Here is a 19,716-nt window from a genome sequence, read left to right as displayed (position 1 = left end):
TGCGGACATGGCAGGTAAACAAACCGGCCCGGCCCGCCAGGGGCTTTCCCTGCACAAGCGGCGAAACAAGTTTGAGAACCACTCATCTAGAAGATACACACGATACATAAACAGGCAAGCACGCAAGCTCTGAAGTGCGTGCGCATCTGAATGTAGTGATTTATCTCACATCCACCACGTACACATTTCAAGCTGTTAGCAGATGCTATTTAAAGATTTGACAAACTAAAATACGAAGAAACCAAAAAACTGTATCTGAATACGTTTCAGAACACAAGGAAGTATTCTAAAAAGGGTTAAAAAAACAAAAACAGGAGAAAAGGATGAAGTTGAAGGTATGCGCTGCAAATGCTGTGGCCCAATTATTAAATGTAAGTATTTATAGGCTAATAGTTCTACGTCTACAGCAGTAAACTGTTTATTCAAATGAAAAGTTTTATTTCGGGATTAGAGATCTTGTTTTCTTACATTCAGAGGTGGCATTGTGTTCTGAGTTCTGTTTTAGTTCTTCAGCAAACCACGGCGAATTTCATTAATTAAAGCATTAATCTACTGAATGCTTTTTTCCTATCTTTCCAGCCACCAAAATAAACCCAGATATTTACCCAGAAAAACTATTAATAGTTTTTTGGACTGATTTTCACCTGTTTTTGTTGTTGTGGTAATAAACACTGATAAATTCCCAGGAAAAATTAAATAAAATAAAAAACAAAAATCAAGGGTCCTATATATAATGGAATATTTAAACGATAATGTAGAAATATGCGGAAAATCCCTTCTCTTTGTGTCATATTGCAACTATTCAATCAGGTGCACTGCTGTATTGCTCTACCAGCAGATGTCAGGGTGATTGAAGTCCCCCATGAGAACCAGGGCCTGTGATCTGGAAACTTCTGTTAGACGAGGCTTTCTTTGGACGACTACCTCATCCTCCTGGTCTATAGCAGACAGCCACCACATCATCACCCTTGTTGCTTTTGCCTCTAAACTTAACCCAAAGACTCTCAACAGGCTTTTCTCCAGTTTCACACTGCAGCTCCTAGCAATCATACTGCACTTTTACATACAGTGCAATTCCTTCACCTTTTCTCCTCCGCCTGTCCTTCCTGAACAGTTTATACCCATCCATGACAGTGCTCCAGTCATGTGAGTTATCCGACCAAGTCTCTGTTATTCCAATCACATCACAGTTCCTTGACTGTGCCAGAACTTCCAATTCTTCCTGTTTGTTTCCCAGGCTCCTTGTGTTCATGTACAGGCATCTGAGATATCTAGTCGATTGCCCTACTTTCTCAGTATGAATCAGGAGGTCTCCCCTGTTGCACCCTCCTCCTTATGTTTCTTCCTGGTATCCCACTTACCTCAGGGCTTAGGTCACCATTCCCCAGCGAACCTCGTTTAAAGCCCTCCTCACTAGGTTAGCAAGCCTGTCTGCAAAGATACTCTTCCTTCTCTTCGTTAGGTGGGTCCCATCTCTTCCTAGCAATCCTTCTTCCTGGAACAACATCCCATGGTTGAAGAATCCAAAGCCCTCTCTCCGACACCACCTGTATAACCACGCATTTACCGCCACAATTCGATGGTCCCTACCTGGGTCTTTTCCTTCAACAGGGAGGATGGACTAGAACACGACTTGCACCTCAAACTCCTTTATCCTTCTTCCCAGAGCCACGTAGTCTGCAGTGACCCGCTCAAGGTCATTCTTAGCAGTATCATTGTTGCCCACGTGGAGAAGTAGGAAGGGGTAGCAGTCCCAGGGCTTGATCAGCCTCGGCAGACACTCCGTCACATCCTGAATTCTAGCTCCAGGCAAGCAGCAAACTTCTCAAATTTCCCGGTCGGGACAGCAGATGGATGACTCCGTCCCCCTTAGGAGGAAGTCCCTGACCACCACCGCTTGTCTCCTCCTCTTGGGAGTGGTGGTCATGGAAACCCCTTCCCTCGGACAATGCATTCCATGCCTTCCAGTCGATGGGGTCTCCTTCTGATCCTTTCCCTCAGATAACTCTTCCAAACCATTCTCTGCCGTAGTACACATGCAGAGAGTCTGAAAACGGTTTCTTACCTCTATCTGCATTGGGGTTATCTGGGTTCTCTTCTTTCTTCTTCTTCTGGAGGTCACATGCTGCCAATATTCTTCCCCATTCTGCACTGCCCTCTCGGATTCTTCAGCATGCTGTGCCTGCAGTACCAGACACTGGCTTCTATCCAGAAAATCTTCCTTTCCTCTGATGCAACGCAGCGTTGATACTTGGGTCTCTAGTCCTTTAACCTTCTCTTCCAGTATGGAGACAGCTTGCACTTCGTACAGATGAAGTTGCATCTATCCTCTGGGAGAAAGACAAACATGGCATAGCCTGTGCAGATCACAACAGCTGATCGCTCCCTATGCATAATGTCTTCCTTCTAAGAGCCTCTTCAGATGTTGTATTTACCACTCACAGAAGCCTGAAAGGCAAAACAACTCTGTGGAAAGTCCTCGCAGGCAAACTCCCTCTATTTGCCTGTCTTCGGTTTGCCATTCCATGTCCATGTACCTAAACCAGTGACACGCACATCATATCATCTGGGGGAGAAGGGAATGCAGAATATGACAGTGGTACCATATGTTGACTGTGGCCCAATATGTCAAACCTGGGAACATAAGACACCTAAATAAAACTGGCCTGATTTTCAAAAGTTGCTGATCAACCTTGGCTCCCCTATAAGTCAATAACTGTATACACACCAGGCTTAAATCAAAGTGGTAACAGATTAAAGGTTTCAGAGTAACAGCCGTGTTAGTCTGTATCCGCAAAAAGAAAAGGAGTACTTGGGGCACCTTAGAGACTAACCAATTTATTTGAGCATAAGCTTTCGTGAGCTACATCTGATGAAGTGAACTGTAGCTTACGAAAGCTTATGCTCAAATAAATTGGTTAGCTTAAAGGTGTGATTTTATAACAATTAATTAAAAACTAATACAACTGTGTCTGGACATTCCTGTCTTTTTAAACCTGGTTTGTAGCAGTTTAGCATGCCTTGGTGAATGTACAGATGCAAGCTAACCTGATATAAGGGCCCATGCACAAGAAGTTGCACCAGTTTAGCTAACCCCATTTAAATTAATTTGGTGCAACTTTTGTGTGAAGACTCTCCCTTAGGAGGTGCACAAGAGTGAGGGCTTCCCTTCCGGGGACCTTGATGTCTTCAAAATGACATGCACTGCCCTGCTTTCCTATGGATATCTTGACATGCATGAGGGGAAACCTACTCCTTGAGACCTTAGGTGGTGCATACTGAAACAGGGCTCCACCCAAGCAAATTCAGCAGCCATTTGACAAGTTAGTAGTCTTTTCTGGCTTTGTAATCTGTAATTTATAAACTAGAAGATGCATGCCTCCACAACCTCACAGATTTTGGGATATTTCCTGGAGGGATGCAGCCCCCAACTACTGCAAGCCTTAGGAGACCAGTTAGCCTCCAACAAGCTAAAATGGATGATCAGACACATGAGCATGTGCAATCTTATCAGTCTCCCAGTGCCCCTATTTAGGCTTCGAATGGGCCTAATAAAGCTCCCAAGCATGTTGAGTGATGAAGAGGAATTTAATTTCCTCAAGTCTGAAATAGCATGAATAACAAAGATCAGCACATGCTGCAAAGCTCATCCTTTTCCCCAGGCATTTGAAATCAATGGAAAATGATAAGGGTGGGGAATTGATAGAGGGTAAGCTTTTGTGTTGGTTTGCTGGTATTGGATTATATTTAATTGTACTGCTGCACTGTAGTTACACCTGGATAATAATTTTGTTGTATTTCTTAAAATATGTCAAGGGCACCTAGAGTGTATGGACGGGACCATTTTTAGTATGCACAAGTCTAAATAAATATTAAAACTTCTGGTGTGTGTGGGGGAAGGATAGGATCTGATGGGGTTGTAAGGATCATGAAGATAGGGGAACCTCCTAAAGTTTGCAAGAATAGTGGAGGGATAGCTCAGTGGTTTGAGCATTGGCCTGCTAAACTCACGGTTGTGAGTTCAATCCTTGAGGGGGCCATTTTGGGATCTGGGGCAAAAATTGTAGATTGGTCCTGCTTTGAGCAGGGGGTTGAACTAGATGATCACCTGAGGTCCCTTCCAACCCTGATATTCTATGACTTCTATGAATGTCCCACATTCTGCTGCCCCCCATGTCCCTTTTTATATTCCCTTTGCTCTGCTGGAATCCTCAATGCCTCCAAGCTCTTGCCAGCTGCTCTCCTCCCCTAACACACCTCATACAGAACCACTAAGAGCCAGGGGAAATGAGCATTTTAGGAAGCTGTGCAGGAGAAGAGAACTAAGGCTAGCAGGGAACTGGAGAGAGAGAGAGAGAGAGAGAGAGAGACAGACATCATAGAAGGGAGTCATACTTTACCTATTTCCCATTGAGTAGATTAACCTAGTTAATCTGATTTTGTGTCTCATTTTGTTCTAAAGCTAGAAAGTTATGCAATTTTGATTTTGCTAAAGAGTGCCTGCCAGTAACACAGACTCCATCACTCAAGAATTAAATGTTCTAGTTTCGTCAGTATATTATTTTGTTTTACAAAAAAAGAACAAGGAATTGAGAATCTACAATTTTTGTTACTATTGTAAAGACGTACTCTATTCTTTTTGCTGGCATATTTAAATACATACTTAACATTCCTCAATAAAAATTGGTTACTGTGGAGACTACTTTCCTTTAAAGTGGGTTAATTTACAAACAGGTTGTCTTAACTTCAGTTTTGGTGAAAAATATTCTTCTCCCATTGGTAAGCCCCCCTAAATGACTTGAGTTATCTACTGAAAGTTAAGAAGGGCTAGACTTCCTTTTACATTTTAGTTAAACAAATGAAAGAACAGCTCTCCAGCCATCATTTGACACCTACATTTGTCAGCCAATGATCCACAGCAATTTGCCTACTGAAAAAGTTATTACATTTTCAAATTTGATTGTAATCAAATAGTCTTTGGTACTGTGCACTGGATTTCAGCTAACAGAATCTTCCTTTTCTTCTCCCACTTGGCAACAAGTGAACTCTCGTGAACATTCCTATTTGAAGGTGCCATAATTCAGAAGCCCCATGTCCAGTTCACTTTAAATCTGATAAAAAAAACAAAAAAACCCCAACCACCCTGTATCTTGAACCCAGACTTACTGCTATAAACTTTGAGAGCAATATAAGTATTTGTGGGGATTTCAGAGAGGGGCCAAAATCAAGCTTATAATGGAAACTCAATTATAACTGGCCACCTTTATAATAAATGTTAAAATAAAAAGTATCTGTTTGAAAGAAAAATGTGATGTTGATACAACCGCTGTAACTTTTTCCAAAGCCTAACTTGTTTTACAATCTTAAAAATTTCACCTTCACATAGACACAGCTATTGCATTGTCTCAATCCTATTCAGAAATGATGCTAATCATTTACAACTGGATTTCCTTTAGTCTACACATGAAAATGATGATATATGAAAACAAGATACTATTAACTGCGCTCAGTTCCTTGCTTTCAGTTTTAAAAGAAAAAAGTGGAAAATAAGGAAAATGTGGAGTGAAACTGAAGCATACCAAAAAAGTTTCATTTTATCGGTGTTCAAACAAAACTACTTTGTTTAAATAATTGCTAACAAAAATCCATTCATTTAAAAACTGACAGTTTAAAATTAACCTGGGGGTTAAGATACAAACAAATAGCTAACACCACTGAATTTGCATTGATTCAAGATGGTACACATGAAAACTGATTTTCAAAATAAAGGAGAACTTTAAGGCTACCAGCACAACCATTTAATTATTTTTATTAGCTATGAATGCTGCTTGCAAAATAATTTAAGATTTAATTATTCCAGTTACAAACATTTGTAAAAACAGAATTATGAAAATTTACAATGTTTAATCTACATAGTCATACTACAGAAGAGTCCTGCTATAGACAGTTAATAGCAATGTGACATTTTCATTGAAAAACTCAAGCTTAAAATGAACCTCTACTAAGAAACTGGAAATTTCAACATTTGCCACAAATGCTAACTGAGGTTTACTAATGTGCTTGTCATTTCCAAAACAAGGGTGGGTCAATTATTTATTTATTTCTAAAGAGGCAAAGTCTGTTTGGAGAGCTTCATCTTGGTCCCCACTTAATATCTTTTACACCATGAAACTGTCTTTTCAAAGCATGACTGTCTGCCCATTCTGAATTTAAATAGGAGTCGTCATCATTTTCTTCTAATTTCTGCAAATAAAATTGTTTCAAATAAAATTAACAAAGAAGCTTTTATGAAATAACTGAAAAGAGATTTAGTTATATTTGCTTCACTCTATTTGTTGTGTCATGTAACACAGTAGAATCACTTGTTACCTTGAGTTCCTCCTGCTTCCTGTGATAATACAGCATCATCTGTTTTTGCTCTTCATTACTTATCACAGGTTCACGTGATGGGGCACCCTGTCCTTTCTGAAAGTAAATTGATAAAAATTATTCATGATGGTACGTTCAGTACAAAAAAATAAGTACACAAGAATCTTAAGGTGCTAAACAAATATTTCCTCAAACAGTAAGTCGTCAAGTTTCCTGGCTTTCTATAAGACAGAAGAATCAACGTTAAGGTTTAATTTAACTGAGAAATATTCCTCCACTTTTGGGCCTAATCAGGTATATTAAAGTCAAGGGAGTTGTGAGCTTGATGATGTGGCCTCTGTCTATTTTATTTATGAACTTAAAAATATTGAAATTTCTACTATAAAAGTAATTAAAATGTTTCACAAAGCTTTAGCCTGTACTCACTGACGTCAATGGCAAAGTTGTCATTGGCTTTAATAGTGCAATTCTTAAGGTTACAAAACAAACCCAATAATAAAACATTTTTTAAAATGTCTTGTTTAAATTCTATTCTTCCACAATTCTAAGATTCTCAAAGATGTCTCACTATTGTCCTCATACGCATAACAATCTTAGTATCTAAATTTGTGAAGCACATGATGTGCTTTTCCCCCCCAATTATGTTGAATTTTGAATTCAAAGACTAGTTTTATCCATGTTCAACCAGTTTGTCTATGTACACTGTATTCATGACACAAACAGTTTAATCTATGAGAAGCAATTAAAATTTACATTTTAACAGAAGTATACTTAGATTTCATCTTTAATCTTGGATACTAAGGATGGTACAAATGCTAATATAACATGTAAGTATGAAATTAAATAGTATTGATAAATCTCTCTGCACATCCCAGAAACAGGCCTACATAACAAATGATAAAATAGGCTATTTCAATGACAGCAGATGACTGCTCAGCACTTTCAAAAGACAGGTTGCTTACTAAAGTGCCTAAATATGGCTTTGTGCGCCTAAATTTAGTTACTTATTTTTGAAAATCTTGGCCCAGGATGTTAATGTGTAGAATACTTAAGGTATAATATCCACAAATATGACCAGAAATCTGGGTTTGTTCCTCACTGAAATGAAACCAAGTTGACAAAATTTCTTGGTGAATCAAAAATTTCATTTAGGAAACACCAAAACATGGCGTTTCCAAAACCAAATATACGAAACTGACATTCTACTCAGTTTCACTGTGCTGCTGTTCCTAGTGGTTTGTGGTTCTGGGCTGGCAGCTCCACTATGCAGACTGTTCCAGGGCCAGGAATGTGACTGCAATATGCACACTGAACAGATCACAGTCTTCAAAAGGGAGATCCCTTATCTTCATCTGGACTTCTTTTGGTAGTCCTGAAGACTGGAGCCATGAAGCCCTGCACATGGCAATGGAAGTGGCTACTGAGAGTTCTGCCAGATCATAAGCAGTTAATGCAACCTATACTGATGTTCAAGCTACGAACTGTCCTTCAGACAATAAATTTCAGTTCCTCCCTATGTTCTTGAGGGAGTTTCTCTATAAATCGTGTTACCTTTTCCAAATTAAGGTAACCAGATTTTGACAGAAGCTCCTGGTAATTTGAGATGCACATCTACAGACTTGATAATGAATAAATCATTTTGCCAAATAAATTTAGCTTTTTGGGATCTTTGTTTTCCATCATTATCTTTGTGGGTCTCTGCTGATGTCACTCCCAGTGATCCAGGATCTGGGTATGTGTAAAAATCATTTAGATCTCTTGGAGAGGACTTGAGCTACCCTATCTGGTGATCTTGAGTTCCCCCACTACTGCAGCTGAAGAGCTGATTCGTACTGTAGTAGTACTACTAAACAATGAAGCAAAAGATGTTTTATTGGCTGAGAAGAGCAATGGTGACTCATGTTGTGTATTCACTGCAAGATCACTTGGTACTGAGAAGAACTTTGGTACCAAGAAAGCAGCAAACAGTATTGTGGAACCTTATAGACTAACAGACGTATTGGAGCATAAGCTTTTGTGGGTGAATACCCACTTCGTCAGATGCATGTCGTGGAAATTTCCAGAGGCAGGTATAAATATGCGAGCAAGAATCGGGCTAGGGATAAAGAGGTTAGTTCAATCAGGGAGGGGGAGGCCCTCTTCTAGCAGCTGAGGTGTGAACACCAAGGGAGGAGAAACTGCTTTTGTAGTTGGCTAGCCATTCACAGTCTTTGTTTAATCCTGAGCTCAGACTAACAGTTCCCCCACCACTCAGGGTTAAACAAAGACTGTGAATGGCTAGCCAACTACAAAAGCAGTTTCTCCTCCCTTGGTGTTCACACCTCAGCTGCTGGAAGAGGGCCTCATCCTCCCTGATTGAACTAACCTCGTTATCCCTAGCCCGATTCTTGCTCGCATATTTATAGCTGCCTCTTGAAATTTCCAAGACATGCATCCAACTAAGTGGGTATTCACCCACGAAAGCTTATGCTTCAATACGTCTGTTAGTCTATAAGGTTCCACAGGACTCTGACTCTTTTACAGATCCAGACTAACATGGCTACCCCTCTGATACTTAGTACTAAGAAAGCTGGTACCAGGAGCATATGCACTACAGGGGTCAGCTCCTCAGTCATGGTGCCAGGACCACATGTGCCAATACTCATGCAGTTTGGTACTGAGAAGTTGGTACCAAGTGAACTGTGGACAGCTGTATCAGAGGTTACCATGTGCACTTGGTTACCAGGTTTTGCTAAGACATCTAAGGACTCAACCTGGGCTGTAAAGTGCCTTTAGGGTGAGTGACCTCAAAAAATCTTTGCCTCACTTTACTAGGCCCTGGGAAAAGGGACCTAGGCCTGTGGTCACTGTGGGAACAATGTTCCTGCCTATGCCTTTCACATGACTGGGTGGAGGAGGAGGAGGAGTTAGCTGACAGTCTTGGTCATTGAAGGGTTTGATCTCTTTGAAGCGAGGTTGGAGTAGAGCCACAGCTCAGAGGATCGTTATCTGAGGAAGAATGTTCAAGCCCTTTTTTCTCTGTTTCTGAGGAAGCTCTCACTGAGTATTCTGGAAGAGTTTAAGACAGGCCTCTCTCACCTTGTGTGTCCTCTTGGTGAAGAAGCAACACACTGAGCATCTATTAGGGATGATGTGCCCCTCACCAAGACAAAAAAGGCAGCCTGAGTGGCTGTCATTGAGCAGAAAAGCCTCATCAAAGGAGAGGCAAATTTTGAACCCTCTGGGCTTTGTTTCAGCCATAATCCTAGCTACATCCTGGTACTAGGGAAGTCCCTAGCACAAATAAAGTTTCACTTAAAAAAAAAAGAAAAGAAAAGAAAAAAAGAGGTATAAAAAGAGGAAAAATTAAGCTTACCACATTACCTACCTTCACACACACACACCCACCCACCCACACAGAGACTAGGAAAGTCACACAATAGACAAGGAAGCAGACACTCCAGGGGTTCTGTCTAGCAGCCACAGTCAGTAAGAAGGAATGGAGGGATGGTTGGGCACACTCCATCCTTTATGACTTCAGGTGTGAGGGGATGCGGTGAGGGCATCCAAGGTGCAGATGCAACCCCAACGGACACTTGTGGCCAAAAGAATCTGATCTTGCACATAGGATGCACATGTATCAGAAAGAGAATCCATGAGGACAATCACTTGAAGAACAAATGTTCTGTCTCAACTTCCATCAAATGGCATTTTTATTTAATTTTTAGTCTAATGCAAACCTTAATATCTGCAATTTTTGGTTGTTCTTTCAAAAGTATATTCTGGGGGTATGGGCAGGATTTCACTGCTGACTAAAGGAATTAATAAAAACAGAAGACTTATAGTATTTGAAGCCTTTAAGTCAGTCTTGGTTTTATAACCTTGAGAGACCCAAGCTGAAATTAACCAGATCCATTTTCTAAATCAATTAGAAATTCTCTGCTGTAAAAAAAGTCAGCACTGAATCATAAGTAGAGATTGACAGTAATACTCACTTTCTGTAGCTTGACAATGATTTTAGTTTTTTCATTTTTGCCCACGAAGTCTGAAAGTTTGTTTGTTCTTTTTAACTCCTTTGCTGCCCACCACAATTGTGCTTCAGACTCTTCAATAACCTCAAGTCCAGCCTGTGACAATTATAATTTGCAAGAAAAAATACAACACTAGTAATTTTTGCATAAACAGAGACTCTTGCAGCAACCTTCCATAGTCAGTTTATGGGAGTAACAACATCAAGGGAGTAACAACTCCCTCTGGGAGTAACAACAACAAGCTCAGTTAACATTTAAAATTCCCTTAATTTTACCCTCTATCCTTATTAAAAAAGGGTTACCGCTATATCTTTCTTCCTCTGATCTTAATCTGTATTGTCTTGGTCTCTCCAATACAGTATTATTCTCCTCAATTCTGACTCCCGTTTTATCACTCAAAATGTTTAATTCTCACAGGTGGTGTTATAAAGATACCAGCTATTTCAAGTGGACAACCAAATAAAACTACATGAACTCACATTAGTATGGGGCACTTTAACTGAATATATGTTTGTTCATCTTATTTTTAAATTAATTTATTGACACTTCATGTATTTTTAAAAACCATTAGAGACAAAAATATTTAGAAACCAACAAGAAATCAGAATGTGTACAAGAAATCAAATAATTACAGTCATATAAAAATGAAGAATTTCTCCTTCCTTTCCTAGGAGAGCATAAATTGAACCAAATCACTGTATGTAACCCAAATATGTTACTACATACATGAGTTCCGGACAAGTCTTCTTTATCTTCAAACTCCATTCTAATTGGATCATGTGGCGGCAATCCCATCGGATAAACAATCATTACAGCTCCTCGGAGCTGGTCCAGTGCATCTTTCACCATCTCCATATTAACACATACATTAGCTTGAACTTGTTTCTGAGATACAGACAGGAGCCATTGTTAAAATTTAAACAAAGTAATTAAGTTAGGAGGAAAGCATCTGTTTTGCAATCAGTTCACAATGTTAAACAGTGTGATATTTAAATGAAGCCAACTGGCTAAACAGATATTTATGTCAGAGCAAATCACTCTCAGTTCTCTTTTATCCTGATTCATAAAACAGCTGCATATAGCAGTAAACTTTTGTCTTGTTATTCTATTTGCTTTTATTGGCAAAGGAATGAAATCTCAAATATCCATTAAATGCCTGCTACACAACTTAATAAAATTTCTGCTGTAGGTGTTTATTGAACACAGGCACTCAAATAAGCGTACCGATGACTGCAGAAACTGGAGGGGGAAATTTCTTATTTTGACTATTTGTGATTCATGGACAAAAGTTAAAAAGTAGTAAAAATCAAATGAGGGTTAGAGAAGGGGTCGTATAGACCTGAGACTTCAGATAAAAGAGCACCTGCAAATGAAAGACAAGAATGAGCAAATCACAAATGGGATCTGCTCTTAAGGTAATGCTTAGCACTCTGAGCAGCTCATATGGAGATCTGTAGCAGCACAGACACTTAATTGCTGTATGACCTTAATAGAGAGACAAGGTAGATGAGATAATATCTTTTATTGGACCAACTTCTGTTGGTGCCCTGAAGAAGAGCTCTGTGTAAGCTCGTCTCTCTCACCAACAGAAGTCAGTTAAGTAAAAGATATTACCTCACCCACCTTGTCTTTCTAATATCCTGGGACTGTCACAGCTCCAACACTGCAAACATATGATTGGAATAATCACTGCACAGATTAGAAGAAACAAGAAGCAGCTGAAACAAACTTTTATATTTCACTAATGAATTTTGCCTCGCCAAAGTTTTCAATACAGGGAGTTATAAAAAGGAGACTAAAAGAATGATGCCTCCTTGTGGCCGTTACTAGCCTCATTAGCTGGCAAGTACAATATATTGCTCCCCACCCAATCTGTAAGATCAAACTTGGCAAGAAAAGTACTGTATGTGTTCATTTTCATCATTATGGACTGATAATTTGAAAACAAATTTACCTCCAAACCCAAGTAAATTGACCATATTTTAAGGCTCTTAGCTATAAATAATGTATATACAAATAAAAAACATGTTTTCACCTTTCATTCAAAAGCAACCCAAGGCACTTCACAAAAATACAATATATGACTAATTTCAATCCACTACTTACATGCAGCATCCTCCATGGTGAAACACAGCAATGCTATGTAATAGTTATGATCAGGAAATTAAAATACAGTCTCTAGCAGCAAATTTCATGCAGGCATTCCTCTAGAGCAGAGACCAAATCTGCAGGATTCAATTTAGCAAGGGACACAAAATTGCATCTCAGCACTATACTAATAATCTATCTCATACTTAGAAATGATATTGCCAAGAGGCCTCATATATATGAGCTGCTGAGATGTCCAGCACGACCAGAATGGCCAAACATTGTAAACTAAAATGAGGAGATCATAATTCATGGCTCTCGTAAGCAGGGTCACTACAAGGGGATTGCTGAACCCAAACTGGAACACATGTAAGATGTCAGTAGTGCTTAAACCTTGTAGAGAATGGTCACTGTTTTTCAAATCACATCATGGAAAATGGGGAGGTAGGAGACTGGACAACAATTGGCAAAAACCTACTATCAAGTGGCAAATCCTTGAGGACAAGATCTGCATGTTTGAAAATGGTCAACATCCTTACTAAGTGGAACACTGATAATCCCTGGCAGCGATATTATAGCTACATCAACTGCTTTAACCAACCAAAATGAATCAGAGTCAAGTGATGCAGACGTGGAACCCAAAACACTAGAGACATCAAAATAAGAAACTGAACTGAACATGATAGGAATTCAGGGACCCCTGACTCTCTTAGTCATAGACTCCGAGACCAATTCTGAGTTCTAGTTTAATACTACAAATAAAAGAGTTACATCAACAAACTGAAGGAACAAACAGGGAGAGGGATGGGTGAAGAGTCAATCATGATTAATCAAACTGCTCACTAACAAATATTTCAGCTGGAAGGTACCTGGCAATGTCCATGGACAAGGATAAATTATATTTCTGCCTAAGTCAGTGCAACAGTGTGCCTTCATAATGTCTTCTGTGCAATGACTATCAGGTTACAGATGGCTCTCCAGCCATCTTCTCTCCAATCTGTGCCAAAAATCCTATAGGTTCCTGAGAAATCATTATGGCATCTGGGAACACGACGCAAAGAGTATACAGTAAGCAAGTTGCAAGCATGCTCCAGCACAGTGGACACCAACCAGTCGATCCAAGAGGCTCTTCCGGTTGATCCTAAAGGCTCTTCAGGTCGATGGCGGTCTCCGGTGGCACAGCGTGGCTGTCACTAAGGTGTGTGTGCCAGGGGTCTCCCTCCGCACGCTGCCCCTGCCTGCAAGCACCGTCCCCGCAGCTCCCATTGGCCTGGACAACTGTGGGGGCGGTGCTTGCCGAGAGGGACAGCACGCAGAGCCATGTGCCCCCCAGGGGTCCGTTGGCCCCTTCTGGGAGTGGCAGCCACGCTCTGCCACCTCCGACGGCTCCCGGTTGGCAAGTGCTGCCCGGCAAGAGGCCACACCCCAACCCTGAGCTCCCTCCTGGAGCCAGCACCCTATATCCCCTCTTGCACCCCATAACCCGTCCTGCACCCCATGCCCCCTTCCCCAGCCCTGACCCCCCTTCCAGATCCAGCACCCCCCTCCTGAACTCCAACACTCTGCCTAAGCCCGGAGTCCCCTCCTGTACCCAAACTCCCTCCTAGAGCTTGCAGCACTCACGCCCTCCTGCACCCTAACCCCCTGCCCCAGGCTCAGCCCAGAGCCCCCTCCCACACTGCAAACCCCTCAGCCCCAGCCCAGAGCCTGCACCCCCTCCCAAACCCCAATCCCTTACCCCAGCCCAGTGGAAGTGAGTGAGGGTGGGAAAGAGTGAGCGACGGGGGGGAGGGGGCGGGGGTCGCCACTATAATGCCACTATAGATGTAGAATAGCCCCCAACCTAAAAAAATAGCATGTTCATTTTAAATCTAATGGGACTAAAAAACAGTAATATAAATCCCCATTGTTTGCAACATTTCTCTGTCAACTTATGTACTTTAGAAGAATTTCAAAGAGCCATGATTTACAAGGAAAAGTATATGAATAAAAAGTCATTACTGCATTTGTGCTTCTATGTCATAAACAAGTAGTGTGTCAACATAAAATATATAGCTATTCTTAAAGTGGAATTGAATAATTTAGGCTTCAATCCTGCAAAGACATATGCACATGCCTAATTCCATTGAATTCAGTGTAACTACATGTGGTTAAATTAAAGCACGTGGATAAGCTTCGGAAGGATCGGGGCTTAAATCATCTAGGCTATGAAAAAGTGATAACAGGACTGGAAGGAACCCCTGGGTCATCGAGTCTAGACCACCTCATTTCAATTACTTTAAAATACCTATTGCTCATTAATATAGTGTGCTGTAGTTTTACATATAATTGAGTAAATATTAATCTACAAATTTCTGAATGTAGTTAATTTTTCCACTAGAAAACCTGACAAGCATTCACTCAAAGAATGTATCAATAACAAATAAAAAATGAAGAGCATGTGAGTGGAATGAAATGTGGTTTAATTATTTAATGCAAAATTTGTGATGCCAGCATTCACTCAGAGTTTAATATCTGATTCTGCAACTCACTGAAAAAATCTTGCCACAAGTCATTAAGAAAATGATGAATTGGAGTTTCACAGTTTTTATCAGACTATTCAAATTATTTTACATTGTTACTTGAAATTACTGTCCTTTGCACTCAAATGAAAAATTAATCTGTTATTTTTGAAAAACAGAAGAGCTATGTAGCATCCATAACACTGTTGAAAGATTCAGCGTCACTTTAAAATCTTACCTTAGATATTTGTGCTTTAGCTTCCTCTACTGTCTTTTTTAAAACTTCTTTCATTTTTTCATTTGGAGCTTAAAAACAATAGATGCATCTTTAATACAATACATTAATATTTCTTGCTATAAAAATCTGCCTACATATGCCATATATAATCTACCGTAAGCAAGTTAATTTAAACACTACTAAATCACAAACCCAGAAGGCATGCTACTTAGTTTCACTATTTATAAGTCTACAAATTCATAATCAAGTTTCTTGATTGTACTCTAAACAAGAAACAAAAACACTATTTTACAATCGAGGGTAAGATTTATGACATGCACCCAGAAGGTCACTTTGATTGGGCTTTGCCTTTTAAATGCTATTGCTATACTGAAACATATAAAGCTTGACTCTCCTGTATTAGCTCTGGCTCATATTGTATATATTATTTTCTTCATTCTATACTGTGAAAAAATTCTGAGCTACGCTTTTATGGGAACTAGAGCTTCGAATTTCTTGACCTTTAATGTAAAATGTGGTTACATGAACGTAACTTTAAAAAATAGAAAAAGAAGAAAATAAAATTAAAAACAAAAGGGTCATTGCTCCTTCCTTTTGCTAAAGGTCATTTATGGTGTGGGGCACAGAAACTGAGAACAAGGAAACTGTCTCTTCTGTGATCTCAATGATTACACTGTTGGCACCGTGGCAGTGAGAACAAGGAGGAAGCTGCCTGATTTCAATGAAGAGAGATGAGGGAAAAGGAGAGAAAAGAAACAGAGGGGGAAACCTACGTTAAATAAGGCCTAAGACCATCTAATGAATGAAGAGAAAAAGAAATCTTAAGTATCTACCCATTCACTAAATGAGGCTGGGGTCCTGTGGAAAAAATAGTATGTGGTCATCTTATTAATAACTATATCTAGGGGCTGAATAATGGTTGCACAGGCAACCTTAATTCTGAAATTTCCTAATTTCTGAGTACTTGACTTTGCAACAAGAAAAGGATACTTGTGGCACCTTAGAGACTATATATTGGTTAGTCTCTAAGGTGCCACAAGTACTCCTTTTCTTTTTGCGAATACAGACTAACACGGCTGTTACTCTGAAACCTGACTTTGCAACCTTATTGTTCAACACATTTTTTTTTGATGTAATCTAAAATACATGTTGAGGAAAAGCAGTATAGTGTTATTCACTCTTGAATAATTAATATCAACGTTAAATCCAGTCTAAATCCAAGACCTGATGTGGTCTCATTTCTCAAGTCTCATTTCTTGTGAGACTGCAGCCAAGCAAGCAGTTTCTATGAGTTTAATTGCTGCCCAATACTACTAGAACTGCCTTTAAAAAAATCTCCTTTTATAAATAACTTTATAATTATGTACTTTACAGGAAATGGACTGGCTGACAGATATTGCAATTGGGATAATTTTAACTATACACTAACATCTACTTGATTTCTCGTTTAAGAGCTTTGAGATTAAATTAGAGGTTTGTTGTTATGAAATTCAACAGCGTTTAGTCAAAATATCAAATAATTTTAAATTCCTCATACAGCTATGTCTTAGTTATGCTCATACAGAGATATGCATGTTTAAGATGCATTTACCATGTCCATTTCTTCGTCCAATTTCATCCTTTTTAAAGACACTTCCACCACTTGGTACACATTTATCTGCCCATTCATCCTTTAATTTCAAATCTTCAATCTGTTCATCTGTCAGTCCTTGCATATTAGGAGGCAAGAAGACACCATGTTCTGCCAGCTCCTCCATTTCTTAAAAAACAAGGTCAGAGTTTAGAAGCAGAAAACAATGTTAAGTCAAAGGCACTTATTTGAACAGGCTAAGTTTCAGCTTTTAAAGAGCTGCAAAGAGGAACTTTTGTAAGCAGGTGTACACTAGTGCCACCTGCTGTTTTACTGCCACCACCTTTTTCTAGCGATAATTCCTAAATCTCCTTTGTTTAATTTCATATTTTTTTGACTAAACGAACAAATTTGAAAAACAGCACAATTATACTTTATTAGGATATACAGTTTCATAATAATTTTTTTTTTCTGATGTGGGAAGAGAACCTAAAACACCAAAGTATTGAAATTTGGCTTTGCCAACTTTTAGACTTCATGCTTCTGGAAAATGTAGTTACATTAGGATATCCTGATTTTTATACTGAAATGTTGTCTCTACATTAAGGCAGGCCTGAGAGGTTTTAACAACTGTTTTAATGACTGTAAAGTAACATGAGGCATCAAAATAGTATATGTTAAAATAAAGAAATGGGTTTTAACCCTACTTTGAAATACGCAAAAAGCAACACAGAACCCATGAGTGACAACAGAATTATGCCAGCTAAGAGAAATGCATACAAATGGGTACAAGTGCTGATCCAGAAGCTAGATGTGAGGACAGCACATGGCTGCTGTTTCCTACTCATTCAGGAGCACTGGTGGCAAAGATAAATGGAGGCTGCTTGTTCCTCTGGCCTGGCTAAAGTATCATCATCATCGACTACCATGAGGGTCCCTTTCCATGATTAATTTTTGAGATGCCTGAAAAATAGAAATCCCTTTCTATGAAAAACATTTAAAACAAAACAAAACATTGCCCTGAATCAGGATGAAACATCAAAAATGCAAAAAAATTTCCAGGATGGGTTTTTTGACAAAAATTTCATTTCAGGGGAGCCAGGGAGTTCAGCCCTCCCTACAAGCTCTGGGGTCAAAGAAGCTGCCTCTCCAGCTCCCAAAGCTATGGGGGGAAACAGAGCCCCTCATTTTGATTTTCAGCAAAACCAACATTTTCCTGCCAAAAATGTCAGTTTTACAAAAGCATATTTTTTTGTTCAAAAATTTTAATTGGAATGATTTTCAATCAGCTCTACTCTGTTCCCAGTTCTGCCACTGGCTTCCAGTATGACCCTGGCCAACTTAGTTACTCTCTCTGTGCCTCAGTTCCCCAACTGTGACATGAGCATAGCAGTACTTGCCTACTACACATGAATAGCTCTGAGGCTTTCAGATGTGGTTATGGGGCTACGTAAGTACAAGAGATAGAATTCCCTGGTCGCTTGTGTGGTGTATGGATTTGGCTAGTACCTGAGCAAATACGCTGCACTTTGAGCCTGCGATTGTAGATCCTGGTGACTTGCTGTGTTAAGTCTTCCACGGAGATGCCGCATGTTGTTTCCAGCAGGAATTGGCTCTCGTCGCCACGCTTCACATGGAGCTGAACCATTTCTGCAGAGACCGAAAGGAGATGGGAGTTGTTGGCTCCAATTTCCTGTCAGATCAAAGAGAGAGAGAGAGAAATCTCAGGGCAAAAGCATTGAGAACCAGGCAATGGTGTGCTACCAACATTTTAATAAGGGACAAGTAACTTCCCTGTTAGCTGCAGACAGGAGTGGGAAGGAGGACGAGAGACAGGGAAATCTATGCGTTTATGATTAAACAAAAATGTTCCTGTCACAACTAAGAAGTGCTCTATGTGCGGGGACGGGACGTAGAGGCGAGAGGGCTCTATGGGGGCCTGTGGGGTGTAGAGGGGATGAGGGGTCTGTATGTGGGGCGCACGGGGGCTGCTGTGTGAGGGCAGTGGAGGGGGCATAGGGGTGCGTGGGGGGAGGGAGCTGTGCTGCGGCGGGAGGGGGCGGTGTGCGCACTTTGCGGTGCACGGCGGGACTGGGCTTCCCCCCGGCCTGGCTCCTCCCCAGTCTCTCACCCGCCCCGGGGCCCGGGATTCGCTCCGCAGTGGCACGAGCCGGCCGCGTGTCCGATCCGCCGCTCCCCGGAAGGGCCAGAGCCCCCTCGCGCGCCGCCTCTCAGCCACAGCAACCGCCGCGTCCCTGGAAACCAACCGCCAGGGAGGAGGCGGGGGCGAGGCGGTGCTTTGACCCCGCCGGGCCGCAGCTCAGGAGCCTCCGCGAACGTTGGGGCCGGGCCGACGCCGCACCTCAGCGCATGCGCCAGGGGAGCGCGCCCGACCCGGGACCTCCACCGACTGGAGGCGGGGCCGGGGCGCGAGGCCCAGCAGAGCCGGTTCTTAAAGGGCCAGCCCTGGCGGCATCAGTCGGCAGCAGCCCCGGGGCTGCAGCAGGAACCAGCCCCGCCCGCCGGGGCGCAGAGGCGGCTCGGCCTAGGACAGGGGCGGCCCGTGCCAGGCCCGGGGTGGCTCCGGCCCAGATACCCGCCAGGCCCCGGGCCCAGCGACCTCCCGCTGCAGCAGCCACGGGCCGGGCCGAGCAGCTCCCCCAGCCCAGGCGCCTGTGTCCTCTGCCCCGCGCCCAGCTACCCCTCGCTCCCGCGGGCTGTCCCTTATCCCAGACCCCGGCCACCCCCCCAGACTCCGCCGCCGCGCCCCGGGGACGCTGCCCGAAAGATTCCCCCCCCCCAACCCCGGAGCTCTGGCGGGCCCCCAGACCTAGCGGCCCCCCGCCGCTCTTGCAGCGTTGAGCTGCCCAGCGCCTGCCCGCCGCAGCCCCTGGGGAAGGGGCTCTCAGCCTTCCCAGACGCCTGTGCCCCTTTCAGAGT

At 41.6% G+C, this 19,716-nt stretch overlaps 1 protein-coding gene across 2 annotated transcripts; it reads right to left on the bottom strand.

Annotated features, from left to right (window-relative positions):
* Nucleotides 1-5,899: 5,899 nt before the first annotated feature.
* LOC311521272 (cilia- and flagella-associated protein 298-like) lies at nucleotides 5,900-19,147 on the bottom strand. Of its 2 annotated transcripts, none has more exons than XM_084629540.1 (8): nucleotides 19,044-19,063; nucleotides 18,286-18,469; nucleotides 16,798-16,965; nucleotides 15,207-15,274; nucleotides 11,106-11,264; nucleotides 10,344-10,475; nucleotides 6,370-6,465; nucleotides 5,900-6,243 (listed from the first exon to the last, which is right to left on the bottom strand). In XM_084629540.1, exons 2-8 carry the CDS (start codon nucleotides 18,422-18,424, stop codon nucleotides 6,133-6,135), a joined length of 873 nt encoding a protein of 290 aa, XP_084485666.1. In that variant the 5' UTR covers nucleotides 18,425-18,469; nucleotides 19,044-19,063; the 3' UTR covers nucleotides 5,900-6,132. The 2 variants fall into 2 exon arrangements, with proteins under 2 accessions (XP_084485666.1, XP_084485665.1); XM_084629539.1 differs by having other exon boundaries at nucleotides 5,901-6,243; nucleotides 18,908-19,147.
* Between the last annotated feature and the right edge of the window lie 569 nt (nucleotides 19,148-19,716).

The sequence above is a fragment of the Lepidochelys olivacea genome, assembly GCF_965140295.1.
Source record: "Lepidochelys olivacea isolate rLepOli2 genome assembly, chromosome: 1".
Lineage (NCBI taxonomy): Eukaryota > Metazoa > Chordata > Testudines > Cheloniidae > Lepidochelys > Lepidochelys olivacea.
Note: the sequence above shows the minus strand (reverse complement) of the source record. Positions and strands in the feature narration are given on the sequence as shown.

What these genes read in the sequence shown, in the direction of transcription:
- LOC311521272 (XM_084629539.1), bottom strand. Translation starts at nt 18,424, where the DNA reads ATGGTTCAGCTCCATGTGAAGCGTGGCGACGAGAGCCAATTCCTGCTG. An exon ending in AGTGCAGCGTATTTGCTCAG is followed by an intron (nt 16,966 to 18,285) that starts GTACTAGCCAAA and finishes TTGTTTTTTAAG; the next exon opens with AAATGGAGGAGCTGGCAGAA. An exon ending in TGGACGAAGAAATGGACATG is followed by an intron (nt 15,275 to 16,797) that starts GTAAATGCATCT and finishes ATTGTTTTTAAG; the next exon opens with CTCCAAATGAAAAAATGAAA.